We start from the raw sequence: 17,203 nt of genomic DNA on the forward strand, positions 1-17,203 counted from the left end.
TCGAGCCGGCTAGTTGCTATCTCAAGGTCACGAGCTATTTATACACATAATAACAATTTCCATTATTTTTTTCTGATGTGTATGTCTGTCCTTACGTGTGTGCACTGAGTACATATACGTGGAGCGCTGGTTGGTAAATGGGGTTTAGAGCGTATCAACCACATGAGGGTCATTAAAGCTGCATATAGACTGTTCGCTACTAGTCAAGGATACTTTATCCTTAATATAGGAAATAAAGTAAACTCTCGGTGTATATACAATGAGTGATACTCGCCTCTCAGTGTATATATCCTGTGTGCATGGAGGAGTGTATATCTCCAGCTCCGAATTCTTTGCTTAATATCAATACCACACATGGTTCTCAAACTTCGCATCTCCACTTACATCTGGCTCTTCCTCACTCCTACAAGATGTTATACCTCCCTGTCCAGTGCATGAAATCACTCCTTCCGTTCATGAACATTTAAGAGCTCAAAATATTCCTTCCACCTCCCCATCCAATATCTCCCTTCTTTTGCTTTTAGCTACTGAATTTATTTGTTTCCAAGACTTTCTCAACTTATTAATCTAACTCCAAAACTTTTTCTTGTTCTCAGAAAACTTGTTGATAAAGCCTCACTTACTCTTTCATTGGATACCCTTTTGCACTCCCTTACCATTCTTTTAACCACTTTTCCTCTCCGTATACTCCTCTGTATATCATTTCTACATTGTAAAAAACTTTTCATATAGTAACTTTTACTCCCTCGGTACCCTCGTTACCTCATTATTTCACCAACTACTCCTCTTGCCACTTGCATCCACTCTCCTATAATCACAAACCTCTACTGTACACTTAACACTACGCTCTGAAATCTTCACCATACCTCTTCGATTCCCTCTCAACCTGTATTTTCTGTCGCCTCACATGTCTTGTAATAGTTGCTTAAGTTTTACCATAAATATCTACCTCTTACCCTCACTATAGTTTCCACTAAATAAAGATCTGGTATATCTATCACCGCTGTAAATTATTATTGTTATTATAATCAAGGGGGAAGCGCTAAACCCGGAGGAATATACAGCGCCTGGGGGGGGGGGATGTGGAAGGCATTCAGGCTTAATTCGGGGAACTGGAGCACAGATCCAATTCCCTAAATCAAGAGCCCCTCACCAACATCAAGGAACCTTCTTTGAGGAGTCACCGCTGTAAAAACATGCACATTCACATGTCTACCCAGCGACATTTTTTACTAATGCATTTTCTATCAAAATGTACTTATTTCTTACTATGTTGTATTTGTGTACTTATTCTCTTTTTTTTTCTTAAAATATGTCTTGCCTATTATCAAACGTTTTTCTATACACAATTCAGTTACTGCCCCAATTATCATTTAATCTTGTTACTCCAAAACTTAATTTCTATGACATCTACAACAGTGTCTCCCATGCGTATATTTGATTCATTTCACGAGGGGAGCGCTAGTGATAATCTCATTTGATCCAAGGAAAGGGAGGGGAGCTACAGTTGTTTGGATCAAGAGCCTTTCACTTCCCTAAGTCACCCTGAGAGGTGTTGTAGTTAAATAAAAAATGTTTAGATTGGAGTGTAAGGCGTACGTTTCAATTTGCTGATTTTATTTAACAATTTGAGATATTTGGTTTGGTGCTAATGCTTCAGAATGTCTCTACCTATCGGCTTCATATTTTCAGCACTGGTGCAGCCTACTTAAGGAACGTATAGACTTTTACTGGGCTTTGTAAGCTCCAATATGGAGATGATAAGGACACAAAAACTATAACTGGAACGTTTATTCAGTGTTTCAGCCATGCAATCTTGTCGATATTCCCGCACCATCTTCTGTTATAAGCTTCAATTAGTAAGTAACTTTATTCAGGTACACATAAATACAGTTACATAAATTATCATATATAGCAGTATATGTGTAGATTACCTAGAATAACTTATTTCAACCTTAAAAGTTAAAACAGGTAAGTAACTTAACTATGTGAAAAACAGTTACAATTAAAAGAGATGTACTAGTTCGTAATTTCAGTTACATAAACAACTGAAATATCTTACCACCCTATCTGGTAAGAATCAAAGCTATCTTAATGCCACCTTAAAGCTACCCTACATATATATTTTTTTACTTAATTCCATTTAAAAGGTAACAACTCTCTATTTAAAACCTACAACAAATTAAATATAAAGGGTTATTCAAGACATGTTAGGCAAACGTTCAAACAACAGGTACCTCATAATATAACTACTGATAAAAATAGGAAAGAATGGTCATATAGTCTATTACATGTATACACTAATAGTTGTAGTACAAGGATTAAGACGGAGAGCGAGACCGTAGATGAACAAATAATTTACAATGGGTAGGGGATGTGTAGACCAAGTGTTTACACTGAAGCATTGAAGTGAATATAGATATTATCGTAATAACTAAAACTTGGTTCAGTCTGAAAAATAGGGACGTGTCTGCTGAGTGTCACGTACACGTGTGTATATTATTATACACTGAGAGAATCAACAGGAAAGATGGCGGAGTTGCTATGTATGTTAGGGAAAAATTTATATTGTTGCGTCAGAAACAATATAAAGGTTTTAGGATTAGGGTTAGGATTAAGACGACGAGAGCTGTCTTGAGATGGGAAGGAAGAAGGATAAGGAAGGATGGAAATGACTGTAAAAGGATGGGAAGGAGGAAAAGAGGAGGAATCAAGGCAACTGGCCCAACCACTTTGGGACATGTGGTACCGAAGTACTGGAGACGTAGATGGAGAGGCTTGAATGATGTCGTCACTTGGCTCACGAGGAGAGGGTGGCGAAGGCAGCGGTAGGAGCTGGGAGTGTCAGAAGGCAGCAAGCAGGTTGAGTCGTATTGGCGGTGGTCAGCTTGAGGTGTGTTAAGCTACTATCCCATTAGAAAGAGTCTGGAACTTCTGTATTGATGTGTGCCTGATTCTAAATTTGCAATCTTGGTCGATCTTTGGAGAATTAAGGACACTGATAAGTTCTCTAAGGTAGAGAAAACGTGATGGACAAACGACGTACTTGACTTCTTCACTTTGGAGGAGGGGGATCAATGTCTGTGCATCCATTTCTTTAGGATAATCAGAAGTAGTGTAGAAAGCGAATCCACGTATCTTATTATATTGTTGCTCACCCTTAGAGTAATAGACAGGTGAAGTCGTTGATTGGTCAGTTTCAAGAAGTGTTGAAGGTGGAAGTGTAGATACGTTGTCAACTTCAGTAGACGAATTAGAAGATGTTTCTGGTGGCAAGGCTTTAATATAAAGGTGGAAGAGAGAGACACGGAGTCTGTTTGGCTGCGCTTTCTTGAAGAACATAGCAAGCTAATCTTAGGTGTTATCTACAGACCTCCAGACCTCCAGACCTCGGTAGTGACCATGGTAAACTTCTCTGGGATGAAATTACTTAGGCATCTTAAAAATGAAATGTAGTTTTAGTGGGAAATTTTTAACTTTAGCTAAATCAACCGGAGCAATTAAAGACAGGTAATCTAGAGTTTAGTGACTTTCTCGAAATGGTCCAGAAATGCTTTGTAAAACAGTTTGTGTCGTAACCAACTAGAGGAACTACCTGAACGTAGTTCTGCCAAACGAGGGTTTTAAATGATTGTAAAGAACCATGAGCTAGTCTCCTCAACGAAGCCACCTTGAAAGATATAATTTGATCAACGAATGTCAACACAGTTCTACAAAAGGGCATTCTTGACCGAGATGAAGAAAACGATACTGTGTAAATAGACTTCAGTAAGGTCTTTGACAAAGTTCCACACAGGAGATTAGGAAAGTAGCGGCACAGGGAATTGGAGGAAAAAATTATCTCCCGGGGTCGAGGTATGGCTGACCAATAGCAACAGGGAGTTTTTAATAATTAGAATAAATCGGAATGAGGACTTTTCACGAGTGGTGTACCAAAGGGGTCGCTGGTGGGACCGTTATAGTTCAAAATGTACATAAACCGCACTGATTTTGAAATAAATAGCAACGTGAGTAAGTTTGCTGATGGCACTAAAATAGGCCGTCACATAATTTCTGATGTGGACACTAGAAGGCAACAGATGACTTGGGTAAGTTGTGGTCGGAGAAGTGGAACACAGTTTAACTTAGACAAGTGGAACGTTCTAATCCTAGGATAAGGAAATAACTATGGCCCTTATAAGTTATGCAATGTAGATCTTAAACAAAGTCAGTACGACAAAAATCTAGGAGAGATAAATATTGTGTTGAAAATATATAAACAAGACAGGATTCGCAGCAATGGATTCAAGTTGGAGAAATTTAGATCAAATTCCTAGGTAATTTAATTGAGACAAAAACATTTTGGTAGCTTAAATTTTAAGTTGAACGGGTACATGAGCGGGTGTGAGTGGTTGTGAGGGGAACTTGTTTAGCATAGGCCATTAAGTCTGATGCATTGTTCCTTCGTTATGTACTTATGCATGTTCGCTATATTCGTTTCCGTGATATAAAAGGGAATCAACCTCGTTTTTAAACTAGCCCATATGGCTATAAGTCTTCGGTAATTTGGATTTTTTTTAATTTAGGAAAATCGCTCATAAATTTTCCACACGTTGTTTCATAGCTCTAACTCCTGGTAATTTTGAGTGTTAATCAGCAGTACTTTGGTGTTTCATAGGTGTTAAGGTGCAGCTGGTAGACTTCTTGAATATATACATCTCTGGCTCCTGGGTCTTATATAACTGACTTGAAGATCCTGGAGTACTTGGGAAGACTGAACTACAGCTCCTGGATCTGTTAAGAGACTAGTTGCAGCTGCCATTTAAGCATCTGAGGTGGAGTTACTAGGTTTCCAGCAAGGGTTGAGGCACAGGAGGCCGAGGTTATGTGATACTGTGATAACTCTCTCATAACATGCAATGATCCAGTGTCTGTTATTAACTTATTCTTGGCAACAGAAATTACCTCATCTACATATATGTATATATATATATATATATATATATATATATATATATATATATATATATATATATATATATATATATATATGTATGTATATATATATAGTATATATATATATATATATATATATATATATATATATATATATATATATATATATATATATATATATATATATATATATATATATATATATATACGTATATATATATATATACGTATATATATGTAGTGTAACAATAGTTTCCCATCGAAGCACTCGGACCTAACAGTGCATGGAATGGAATGACAGGAAACATACTCTAGGCAAGAGCAATTTTAATCAGTTTTGGCCTTGGATTTGGAGAAGAGCCAGGAACACAAGGAAATTATAAGTCGTACTGAGACATAGCTGATAATGACGAGCAAAACAACTACTGTTGCCCACACGTCTACGTTGTACAGCTCGTACCTGAAATTATAACGACACTGTTTAGACAAGATGGAACTGAGGTATGAAAAACATAGAAAAAGTTAATAAATATAAAGAAAAAACGAATAGATTTTCATTGAGTTACTGCCATGATTTTTACCACTACTCCTCCAAAGATATCCTGGAAGGGTGAGAGGACTGTCTTCCAGGATTATATGTATACAACTGAATAGGTAAAACTTGCTATTTTTGGCTTAAACAGCAACGTTCTTCTTACCAAATAAGGCAAGCGAAAATTTGTGTAAGCAATAATTTCGCAAAAATCTTTGTGAACATAAATATATATATATATATATATATATATATATATATATATATATATATATATATATATATATATATATATATATATATATATATATATATATATATATATATGCAATAAGATCACAGTAAACAGGTGATTTCAGAATATGCAAAACAACCACTCTGAAAGAATAGAGAAATTCCAAGCGCTTTCGTGACTACTCACATTATCAAGGAACTATGTGAGTAGTCACGAAAGCGCTTGGAATTTCTCCATTCTTTCAGAGTGGTTGTTTTGCATATATATATATATATATATATATATATATATATATATATATATATATATATATATATATATATATATATATATATATATATTGTGGAAAATGGCATTTAGCTGAATGTATCATTATATACATAACAGTAAATGAACAAAGATAATTATTATTTATCAGTTAGACAAGCAGGAATTTGGGACACCTAGGTCGCAAAAAATGTCCCCCTTCGATACCTACCACTGTCATATCTACAAGTTGCTCTGGACCTATTAATCATAAATGAAATATACATCACCAGGAATGCTGGTAAATATGTAAATTTGTGGACTATATTAAATTAAAAAATGATTATATATAAATACACATTTATATAACAGAAAGAGAATATCTTAATCATAACGCTCACCAATTTGACTGGAGATTAATGTGTCATGTACAGGACCCTCCCTTTTGCCTACATTTATGAAAATTTTACTGGCCAGAAATTAAACATAAATTAGACAGCTTATCTGAGGTTCCTGGAGTTGTCCTGTCCTGTCGCCTGATATCTCACGTTATGCAGGAATGCATATCCAACAATTTCGTCTCCTATTTGAGAGGCGTCAGCCCAATTTTAGCCTCTAGAGCACGAAAATTCCTTCCCAGTACACTAACGTTGTATCCAATTCAAAAACCAAAATGGCGACTGTCCTCTTTTTAAAAATACACTTTTTTTAAATACAATATAGGGCATCTACCTATAAATTACCGTATTTCAGGAAAATATGCAGTATTTTCCACACTGCGGCCGGGCAGAGTTCGTTGCTAAACGACTCAAATTACTCCTTCATTTAGGAGACGATTCCAGCCGGTTCTGGCTTGAGTGGCTGTTCTCCTAGTAGATCTTACTACGATTTCATCTTCTGGCATCACTTGGTCTGCGTTATTTTCCATATCACTCGTGTCACTTTCCCTCAGATTTTCATTTACGTTTGATTGAACACCTAATTCCAAGGGAATCAATTAATTAATTGTGCGTAAACTTTCCTGGCCACGACACACTTTGACATTCCTGACAACACCTTGTGCATCTGGGTACAATGTCAATACTTTGCCCAGAGGCCACAATGTTCGATGTTGTTCAGTGTCAATTAACACAATGTCACCTGGTTGAATGGTCTGTCGATTTACTGCCTCTGTCGCACCATAAAAGTGTTCACGTAGTGTAAGAAGATATTCCTTACGCCACACATTAGACCAATGATCAATTACTTTATTTAACATTTTAAATTTATTACACAACACTGCCGCATCATTGTAATCTTCATCACTTTCTTCCAGATTATCTCTATAGACAGGGGCAGCTTCCAATTTCCTTCCACATATTAGGTGAGAAGGTGTTAATACATCTGCATCAGGTGTATCACTCATGTACGAGAGAGGCCTATTATTTATACGATTCTCCGCCTCCGCTAACACTGCACGGAATTCTTCCAAATTAATTCTCTTCCGGTGTAGTACTTTACGGAGACACCTCTTCATTGTGCCTATCAGTCTTTCGTACAGCCCTCCCCTGCCAAGGGGCTCTAGGAGCAATAAATTTCCAGGTACACAATCGTTGGGTTAACAGAGATTGAACATCGTTACTATTATTTAATTCTATCAAATGTTGAGCACCTGCTACAAAATTTGTGGCATTATCCGAAATCATCAATCTCGGACAGGATCTCCTAGCTGCAAATTTTCGAAACAGCTGTATAAAGTGTTCTGCAGACAAGTCCTGTGCCACTTCTAAATGAACTGCCCTAGTAGCAGTACAGGTGAACAAACAAACATACACTTTCAGTGGAACACCATCTGAAGTACCTGTTAAAATTATTGGATCACTATAGTCTACACCTGTTACATCAAATGGTTTCACTAATTGTACACGCTCCTTTGGCAATGGTGGAGGACCTGGGTACATATAGGATCTGGCATCCACACGGCGACATATTACACAAGATTTAATCGCCCTTTTTGCACTTTGCCGTCCTTATGGAATCCAGAAAGTTTCCCTAATACAATTTAAGGTATCTTGTACCCCACCATGCATTACATTTTTATGGGTATTTAGAACAATCAAATTTGTTAGATGATGAGTTTTGGGCAGTAAGATAGGGTGTTTAGCATAATCACCCAATTCAGCATTTTGTAACCTACCTCTGCACCTAATTACACTGTTCTCTAAATACAGCCCTAATTTCTCTATTATGGAACCTTTCACAATTTTTCTTTCCATCATCAATTTAATCTCATTTCCATAGATTTCCTCCTGTACCCTCTTTATTAAATACTCAAGCAGATGTGAAAACTTGTATGATATTCATCTTGTTTAGAAATTTAAACACCAACTTAGTTACATTGATTAGTTTGGGAAAAGAAGAATATCTATTTATATCAATGGCTAAGGGAGGACAAACAATTGGAGTGGACCTGTCATCAAACAGTCATTTAAACTAGGTACATTTTTGTTACTCCTGGCACTACAATTAAACACAATTCTCAGAGGAGTGGTCTTAGAATCCTTCTTCACTCCGTGATGTGTCAAATAGTGACCATAAATTTTGGCTTTCTCAGGAGGTACCTCTTCCATAAATTTATTAATTAACTGCTCAGCAATTATATCATTATAGGCAGTTAACAATTCTGGTGTCTTACTCAGTTCGCGGAGCTGAGCCTTTAACTGCCCATATGCCATTCTGTAATTAGTGGGCAATTCTGGATGGTTCAGTCTCCACGGAAGTCGTACCCAGTATTGTCCAGATTCAAATTTTACATCTTTCAGGTACTGCTCCTGAGTAAAATAATCGTCTGAACTTTATTTATATTTATTCCAATGCTGTCTAATTCCCACAATTTATGCACTGGCTCAACACCATCCTTTATGGAAGAATTATAATTGGGTACAACTTCATGAGTAAGACACACAGTTATGGTATTTGTAGTTTCCTCTAGTCATGAATTATTATTACGAGGAATCCTACCATACATCACATGGCCTCCAGCAGTCTTCAAAAGGGTGACACCACATTTCTTTACCATACCTTTTACAAAGGAGGCATAATAGTCACTACCTATCAAAATATTTATTGGGCCTACAGAATCATCACTTACACCAGAAGGTGCTAAATTTACATTATGTGAGAGTCTTTCTGTAGGTTTACTAAGCCCTACTGTAGATATTTTCTCTGGAAGTCTATCTACAATTACTGCATTAACACGTTTTTTCTCATTGCCGAACATGACAGTTGCATAAACAGTGTCATACAATTGAGCTCTTTTATCTGAGAGAAAACCAGATAATTTTAAAGTTGTGGGATCTCCCATCTGAACTTTCATACCATCAAGACATTTACGTTTTATGAAAGTACGCTGGGATCCTTGGTCTAATGCAGTTACATTTTTTGATTTATGCCTTTTATCATCAATTTTTACCTGTACACTGGTAAGGCTACTTCAGCAAAACCATCATTATTAACATTAGCAGCAATTTTTACATTAGCCACTGTTGTGTCAGGATTGTCAACATTATCATTATTATCAACATTATCATATAAACCTTTACATATGATTATATGATGTCTTCCTTTGTGACATTGATAACAGAAGTTTAATTTGGCATAACAATCCTTTACATTGTGATTACCCAAACACCTGATACATCTGTCAAGTTCCTCCAATCTTTCAACTTTATCATTCCATGAATTGTATGCATTGCAATTCTTAAAAAATGAATACAGTTGCAGAAGAGACAATCTCTCTTTTCTTTGACTGGTTTCTTATTAACTGGGCTACTCTTAGGAGGGTACTTATTCTTCTTACCTTGTGGAGAATCATTATTTCTGATTCCTGCTAATTGATATGCATCTATGCAACTCTTTTTAGGAAATGAAATTTGATTATTACCATTGGGATAATTTTTCCCTTTGTGAAACTTGAGAGATACCTCAGAGTTATTATGTGTTGCATCTTTAAAATGAGTTAGTTGGCTGGCCTGCAACTGCAAAATTAATTCTTGTAGACCTAGTCTTATTTCCTCAAGTCCAAAATAACCCTTGTGATATTTTTTGAAAGCATTCAAGTGTTTTACAGCTTAATTTATTCTGTACCATGGCACTCAATAACCAGTCTGATTCCTTCAGATTATATTTATTACTTAAAGTTTTGAGAGTGATCTCCAGTTTAACTCTAAAGTGCTGTAAACCTTCGTATGTGTGATCTGGAGATTTTAAATTAACAATGATATTCACTAGATCCAACCTACTTTGTTCTATATTACCATAAGTGACCTTCAACAAGTCAACTGCTTCCTTGTAAGAGTCATCTACATTGGGAAAGGCTTGTATCAGAATGTGAGAATCTCCTCTTACCTGTCCTTTGAGGTAAAATAACTTAGTTACACAGGCTAGGTCACTCCTGTCATGCACAGCTGCTTTAAAAATTGACCAAAATTCCTCCCAATTTTCACCAGGATTAAATACAGGTAAACATAGTTCTGGGAGTTTTGGCAAAGACATATTATTTGTTGGAGCAGACTGATTAACTGCCTGGTTTACACATTTTAATTTATTCAAGGCCTGACTTTTACAAGAAAGAATCTTTTCCTCTAATTCATAATACTGATTAATCATGAGATCTACTTCTATCTACACAGTTTACTAACAAATCTCCTTCATATTTGTTGTAATATAATTTGTATGAATCATATCTATTACCTAAAGCATCTAAATACAATTTTAAATCATCAGTATTCACAGTTTCTTGATTCATTAATTCCAAACATTTATTATATGCCTTGGTTACATGACCCTTTCTAGCTTGCAATGACGCTTTCTTTGCTCTATATTCCATATGTTTGTCTTCTATATTAATTTCCTCATTTTCAGCCATGATGTAATGTATTAAATTCAACTTAATAACACTGATTATGTACTAAATTATGCACTTTATGAAGGTAAATAGTACAACTTACCTTTGAATAAATCCTAGCTACCTGAGCTTAGCAATTACATGTAAGAAAATTATATAAATTTTAAATGTACATTAATACAAACCTTAAGCCAGCCTTGGCTTATCAAAATTAATATTATACAAATTAACAAATCCTTGCCAGAATTTGGCATAGCAAAATTAATATTATACACATTAATATTAGTTACACTTGGGTTATCAATTACACATACACTGATATAAATCTTGGCCATAATTATCTTATCAAATTAATATTATACAAATACATTAATATAAATCCTAGCCACTATGGCTTTGCAAAATTAATATAGACATTAATATAATTAGCTACACTTGGCTTATCAATTACACATACACTTATACACATTAATATAATCTTTAGCCACACTTGAGCTTAGCTTATCCAAATTATTATTGTAATAATTATAATCCACTACACATTAAGTAAATTTGTGAACTTAACATCCACCTCCTTCTGTTATTTCATATATAATTATTAAGCAATTAACTAATTAATGACTTCACTAATTACCTCCGGTTCAAGAAGGACCAACGGGCAAAGTTAATTGTGGAAAATTGCATTTAGCTGAATGTATCATTATATACATATAAGTAAATGAACGAAGATAATTATTATTTATCAGTTAGACAAGTAGGAATTTGGGACACCTAGGTCGCAAAAAATGCCCCCCTTCGATGCCTACTACTGTCATATCTACAAGTTGCTCTGGACCTATTAATCATAAATGAATTATACATCACCAGGAATGCTGGTAAATATATAAATTTGTGGACTATATTAAATTAAAAAATGATTATGTATAAATACACATTTATATAACAGAAAGAGAATATCTTAATCATAACACTCACCAATTTGACTGGAGATCAATGTGTCATGTACAGGACCCTCCCTTTTGCCTACATTTATGAAAATTTTACTGGCCAGAAATTAAACATAAATTAGACAGCTTATCTGAGGTTCCTGGAGTTGTCCTGTCCTGTCGCCTGATATCTCACGTTATGCAGGAATGCACATCCAACAATTTCGTCAGCCCAATTTTAACATCTAGAGCACGAAAATTTCTTCCCATTACACTAACGTTGTATCCAATTCAAGAACCAAAATGGCGACTGTTCTGTTTTTAAAAATACACTTTTATTAAATACAATATAGGGAATCTACCTTTAAATTACCGTATTTCCGGAAAATATACAGTATTTTCCATATATATATATAATATATATATATATATATATATATATATATATATATATATATATATATATATATATCTATATATATGTCGTGCCGAATAGGCAGAACTTGCGATCTTGGCTTAAATAGCAACGCTCATCTTGCCATATAGGACAAGTGAAAATTTGTGTATGCAATAATTTCGCCAAAATCATCCTGAACATAACGAAAAAAAATATATTTCACCGTGTTTGTTTAGTATTAAATTATTGTAAACAAATCTAAAATATATTTAGTTGGGTTAGGCTAAAATAAATTGTTCTTGTTATAATAAGGTTAGGTAAGTTTTCTAAGATTCTTTTGGTGCAAAATTATAATTTTTACATCAACATTAATGAAAAAAATATATCTTTAAACGTATAAGAGAAAATTTTAGAAAGGACTTAATTTTAAATGAGTTCTTGCTAATTGACCAGTTTTACATATTCGGCACGACATATATATATATATATATATATATATATATATATATATATATATATATATATATATATATATATATATATATATATATATAATCTTAGTGTTCTATATGAAATTAATAACTAAGTAGATAAGGCAGATAAATTATATTCTGAGCATCCATCTGTTTCTCTAAAGACAAAACAGAAAACCAATTTTTATTGCCATGACAATGCTATTAAAATAAAAAGAGGCAAATACATGCTAATACACTGGGGTGAAGACATTACCAATTCTTGAATGAAAATAAAAGAAAATTTCACGGCTAACCAAAAACTGAAAATGAAAACTAAATGTTTCGCTGTGTCCTGGATCATTGCAATGTTTACGATGGACTGGATTTTTTTTATAGCTTCCCTATCTGATGTTTTGTTTTGTTGGGAAATGATTCTTCCAAAGTATTGTGTCTTTCATTCTTTGTTTTATTTAATTATATACTAAACGCCAAAACATACGATGCTACATGTTACTTTTATTAATGCTAACTTATATATTGAAGTAGAGTTGTACTAACCATGTCATGGTGACAGCAGGACAGCGGAGATGGTATGCTCCCTGGTGTCGTATAACATACTTGATCCAGTAGAGGGCCACCTCTGCTGGCTCTTGTAGACGATCTATCATAATTTTGGACCTTGTTGCTACCTCAGTTTTCATGCTGCTTCGTCACACACACCAAGAAAGTAATTTCTATTATATGTTGCATCATTATGCATGTAATTATAGAAATATTTTCTGATGTTTGAAGGTTAATCTGTCATGTGGGAAGGAGGGGGGGAGGGTTATGATGGTTTTGTGTTCATGATTCAAGTAGTTGAATCAACCCTCCCTTTTCTTTTATCAGTTCTGACAACCATCTGTTCATTAGGTGCTGTATGACTGAATAATAATAATAGTAGTAATAAAACAATAATTATAAAAATAATAAATGATAATGTTACTACAACCACTAGTACATTACTAACTTTCACTACTGTATGGAGTGTGAAGTGTATGTAGCTAGGATCTATTAACTTCACTCTTGTTTGTGAATTCTACGTTCCGTTTTGACACCTCACATCTATATAATTTCACATTGCTTGTTATCCCCATATGAGCCAAGTACTAAGAAGCAAAAGAAAAAAAAAATATTCGTGAATGGGAGTTGGCAATATAGAAAAACTGGGCTGCCGTGGATCGTATAGGAAGAATTAAAAAAAAAAAAGATCCCCCTCTCGCTAAACTCTAGCTACTCCTGCCTAAGATAATACATATACAGCCTAGACTCCTTAAGGCCTCAGTAGGAAGGCAAGTAGTATTCCGAAAATCATCTTCAATTACATCCACAAACCTATTTTAAATTATAATCCTTCAAAGAGGTATAATCTTCCCCTTGCACCTTATTTCACATCCGATTAATATTTTCTAGTTGAAAAATGAATTTCGGAGGTTCATTGTAACTGTCATGTCCTTGCTCTTATGGGAAGGCAGCTCAGTAACAAGTGATGGCGAATGTGCTTATCTTCTTCGAGTCACCCTCGGTAGGAAAAAGCCGAGTTGAAACACAAAGTCTACCTTTAATATAAACATTTAACTTTTCGATTACCATACCATTTGTTGTTTTAAGAGGCGAAGAGAGACATAGTAATACCTTGTGTCATTCATGACGCTGTTGATCATATTCTTGAGATTATCAAAAGTAAGTTGATCCCAGAAGAGCACTTTGCCCCAGCCATCCCTCTGCACCTTGATCATGTTAGTCTGCTGGTCACCAAACACAGGCATTCCCAGCACTGATACACCGTTGTACATGGACTCCAGGGTGCTCAACAACCCACCGTGTGTGATGAACAAACGTAAACGAGGGTCACCTGTGTAATGATACAAGTGTGGTTAGGTTATTGTTATTATTATTATTTTTATTATTATTATTATTATTATTATTATTATTATTATTATTATTATTATTATAGTCATAGGGAAGTGTTTGGAAAGGCCTAACCATTGCTTTTGTTTTTGTGAGTAGTTCATTTACACGATGAACTTTATTGTTATTTCATAGGTGTAGAATTTAGTTAAGAATATAAGAACTACGTCCCTACATATAACTCCTCTGTCAACGTACACTACAATATTTCCAGTTGAAACTTACTACAATATTATTAAACTATATATTCAACACATTTATGAATTATATTTTTAGGTCTTTCAGTATTACATTTACGTTTTTATTTAGAGACAGTAAAAAAATATTTCACACCAAAGTAATGTCAGAATTTTTTTGTGAGTCTTTTCTGGCGATGGACCTGAAGCTTCAGCTCTCTCAGTCCCCGCCTTAACAGAACCTTTTTGGAGGAATTGAGATGTACCTACCAAGAATATCTTGTTGTGGGAGCCACTTGCCAAGACGGACATTTGGGGGCAGGTCATCCATAGTGTCCTTATCCCACTTCCACAAGACTCTCTGCTTGAGGGAAGCAAACACTTGAACCAGGACAGTGCGGTACCTGTGTGTATTGTGTGTAAGGTTAACTAACATACTGTATCAGTGGTCTCATGCACCAGATATGTTATTATCTACAGATTTATTTCACAAAAAAAAGTGTATAAGAAATAGAGTTGAAAAAATGTGAAAAGAAAGACACAAGCTGAAGAAAAAGTTTTAAATACGATAATGTTTTCATCTGTGTAGAGCTTTATATAGACATGATAAATACTTTACACAAGACTTGTCCTGCAAATTATGTTTCTATCTTCTACTTACCAGTAATGCCCCATTTCATCCAGTTGAGAAAGTATATGGACTTACAGCTGTGGAGCTCACAGTGTGTAACTTAGACGAAAGTTATATAAATATCGTTGCCCTCATCAAACACTGAAAGATAAAGCAAAAGTTTACTCACTCCTCTGGCATGTCGGATGGTGTGACAGCCGAACCAAGACTGAAGAAGATGAAGCCATCATCACCAGCACCTTGCACCCAATCTTCGAGGTCCTGTAAGTAAAAGGACTGTGTGAAATATACTATGTAATATAAGTGAACTTAGTATAGTAACTGTTTAGTTTGTTACATTTCCAGCCAATAAACTGCAAAGGTTATTAGTGGTTATTAGTACACAAACACCACTGAACAAAACCAATGTGCTTTCAGTTTGGCCAAACCTCTATTATGTATTGTACTGTAACGATAGTTGCTAACTTGTGTTCAGTTAACATTCCAAAAACATTTCAACGAATTGCCTCACTCGGTAGCTAAATAAACTGTGAAAGACATTATGGCATAATGGTAACCTTTACTGAGAAAACGGTTCGTTTTTCGCATGTTTGTTTTCGAACCTGGCATTATCAGGTGCGTTACTGACAATGTCAGGTCAAGAGGGATGAGGGTGGTGTGTGTGCCGATAAGCATGTCAGTCTGGAGTCTCGTCAACTGGAAGCCTCTCTGGTTCCGAGTAATGGTGCCTGTGGTATAAACGAGCGTCGATTCCAGGCATTATCAAGCATAATCATGTTCGCTCTGTGGTAAGCCATGTGGAGAGATGCCGTGTTACGAGATAAAATACAGACCATTATTAGTGTTATCGGTGGATATGGACGAATCACTAGTCGTCTTACCCACGTACAATTTCTACACTTTCTACAAGTGTTGGTGTAGATGCTTGCAGTATTCTAGGGGTTGGCTTTAACCTTCTTTTTCTCAGCCTCAAAGCAACTCGTTCTCAATAAAGTTTTCCGTTCTACCATAGTGTCGCTTATGAGACACCTCACATCACCTGTTTCTACCTTACCTTCCTTGAGTATATATGCGTGTTACCTACATACCCTGTGTGGCTTACTGAAGGTCTCCAAAGAGGAAAATATTTTTCCCAATTTAAGCCTGTTGAACATCTGTCCTTCCCTTCATACACTTACTCAATTGTGCACGAGGTAACTTACTTTGGGGAGAGGCTGGGCTGGACGGAGATGGATGCCTCCACAATTAACCACGGCAGGAACAATGGGACGAGCCGGGTAGTCGATGGTAAGTACACTGTAGAAATTGAACCCATCTGACCATGGTTTGTATTTATCATATATTACGTATTTTTATATATACATATATTTTATGTTCAACGCTATTGTATACTGCTACTCCTTGGGATACTACTCACAATAGCGAAAAACACCTGGTACCTATTTATTACTACGTAAAGAGGGCCAGCAGATGTGAGTAGACTTTTACATAGGTCTAGTCCTACCCAGAAATCGAACCAAGGTGTTACCGGCTGTAAACTAAGCTCTCTAACAACTTTAATACTAGCATTTAACAGGTACTACAAACGTTATGCACTAATGAATAACTATTCCCAAATGAAAATCTGAATGGGCAGAGAAACTCATACGCACACACACGACCCCTGCAACCACAATTAGATGAGTACAATTAGGTGAGTACACACACACACACACACACACACACACACACACACACACACACACACACACACATATATATATATATATATATATATATATATATATATATATATATATATATATATATATATATATATATATATATATATATAT

General features: G+C 35.3%; 1 protein-coding gene across 1 annotated transcript; it reads right to left on the reverse strand.

Annotated features, from left to right (window-relative positions):
• Positions 1-5,247: 5,247 nt before the first annotated feature.
• Positions 5,248-16,622, reverse strand: LOC138852012 (UDP-glycosyltransferase UGT5-like). The gene is made up of 6 exons (XM_070081625.1): positions 16,571-16,622; positions 15,538-15,629; positions 15,008-15,141; positions 14,286-14,505; positions 13,170-13,313; positions 5,248-5,395 (listed from the first exon to the last, which is right to left on the reverse strand). The coding sequence occupies exons 2-6, from the start codon at positions 15,546-15,548 to the stop codon at positions 5,263-5,265; spliced, it is 642 nt and encodes a 213-aa protein (XP_069937726.1). The 5' UTR covers positions 15,549-15,629; positions 16,571-16,622; the 3' UTR covers positions 5,248-5,262.
• Positions 16,623-17,203: the final 581 nt, after the last annotated feature.

This window comes from Cherax quadricarinatus, unplaced genomic scaffold (genome assembly GCF_038502225.1).
Source record: "Cherax quadricarinatus isolate ZL_2023a unplaced genomic scaffold, ASM3850222v1 Contig3380, whole genome shotgun sequence".
NCBI classification, from domain to species: domain Eukaryota; kingdom Metazoa; phylum Arthropoda; class Malacostraca; order Decapoda; family Parastacidae; genus Cherax; species Cherax quadricarinatus.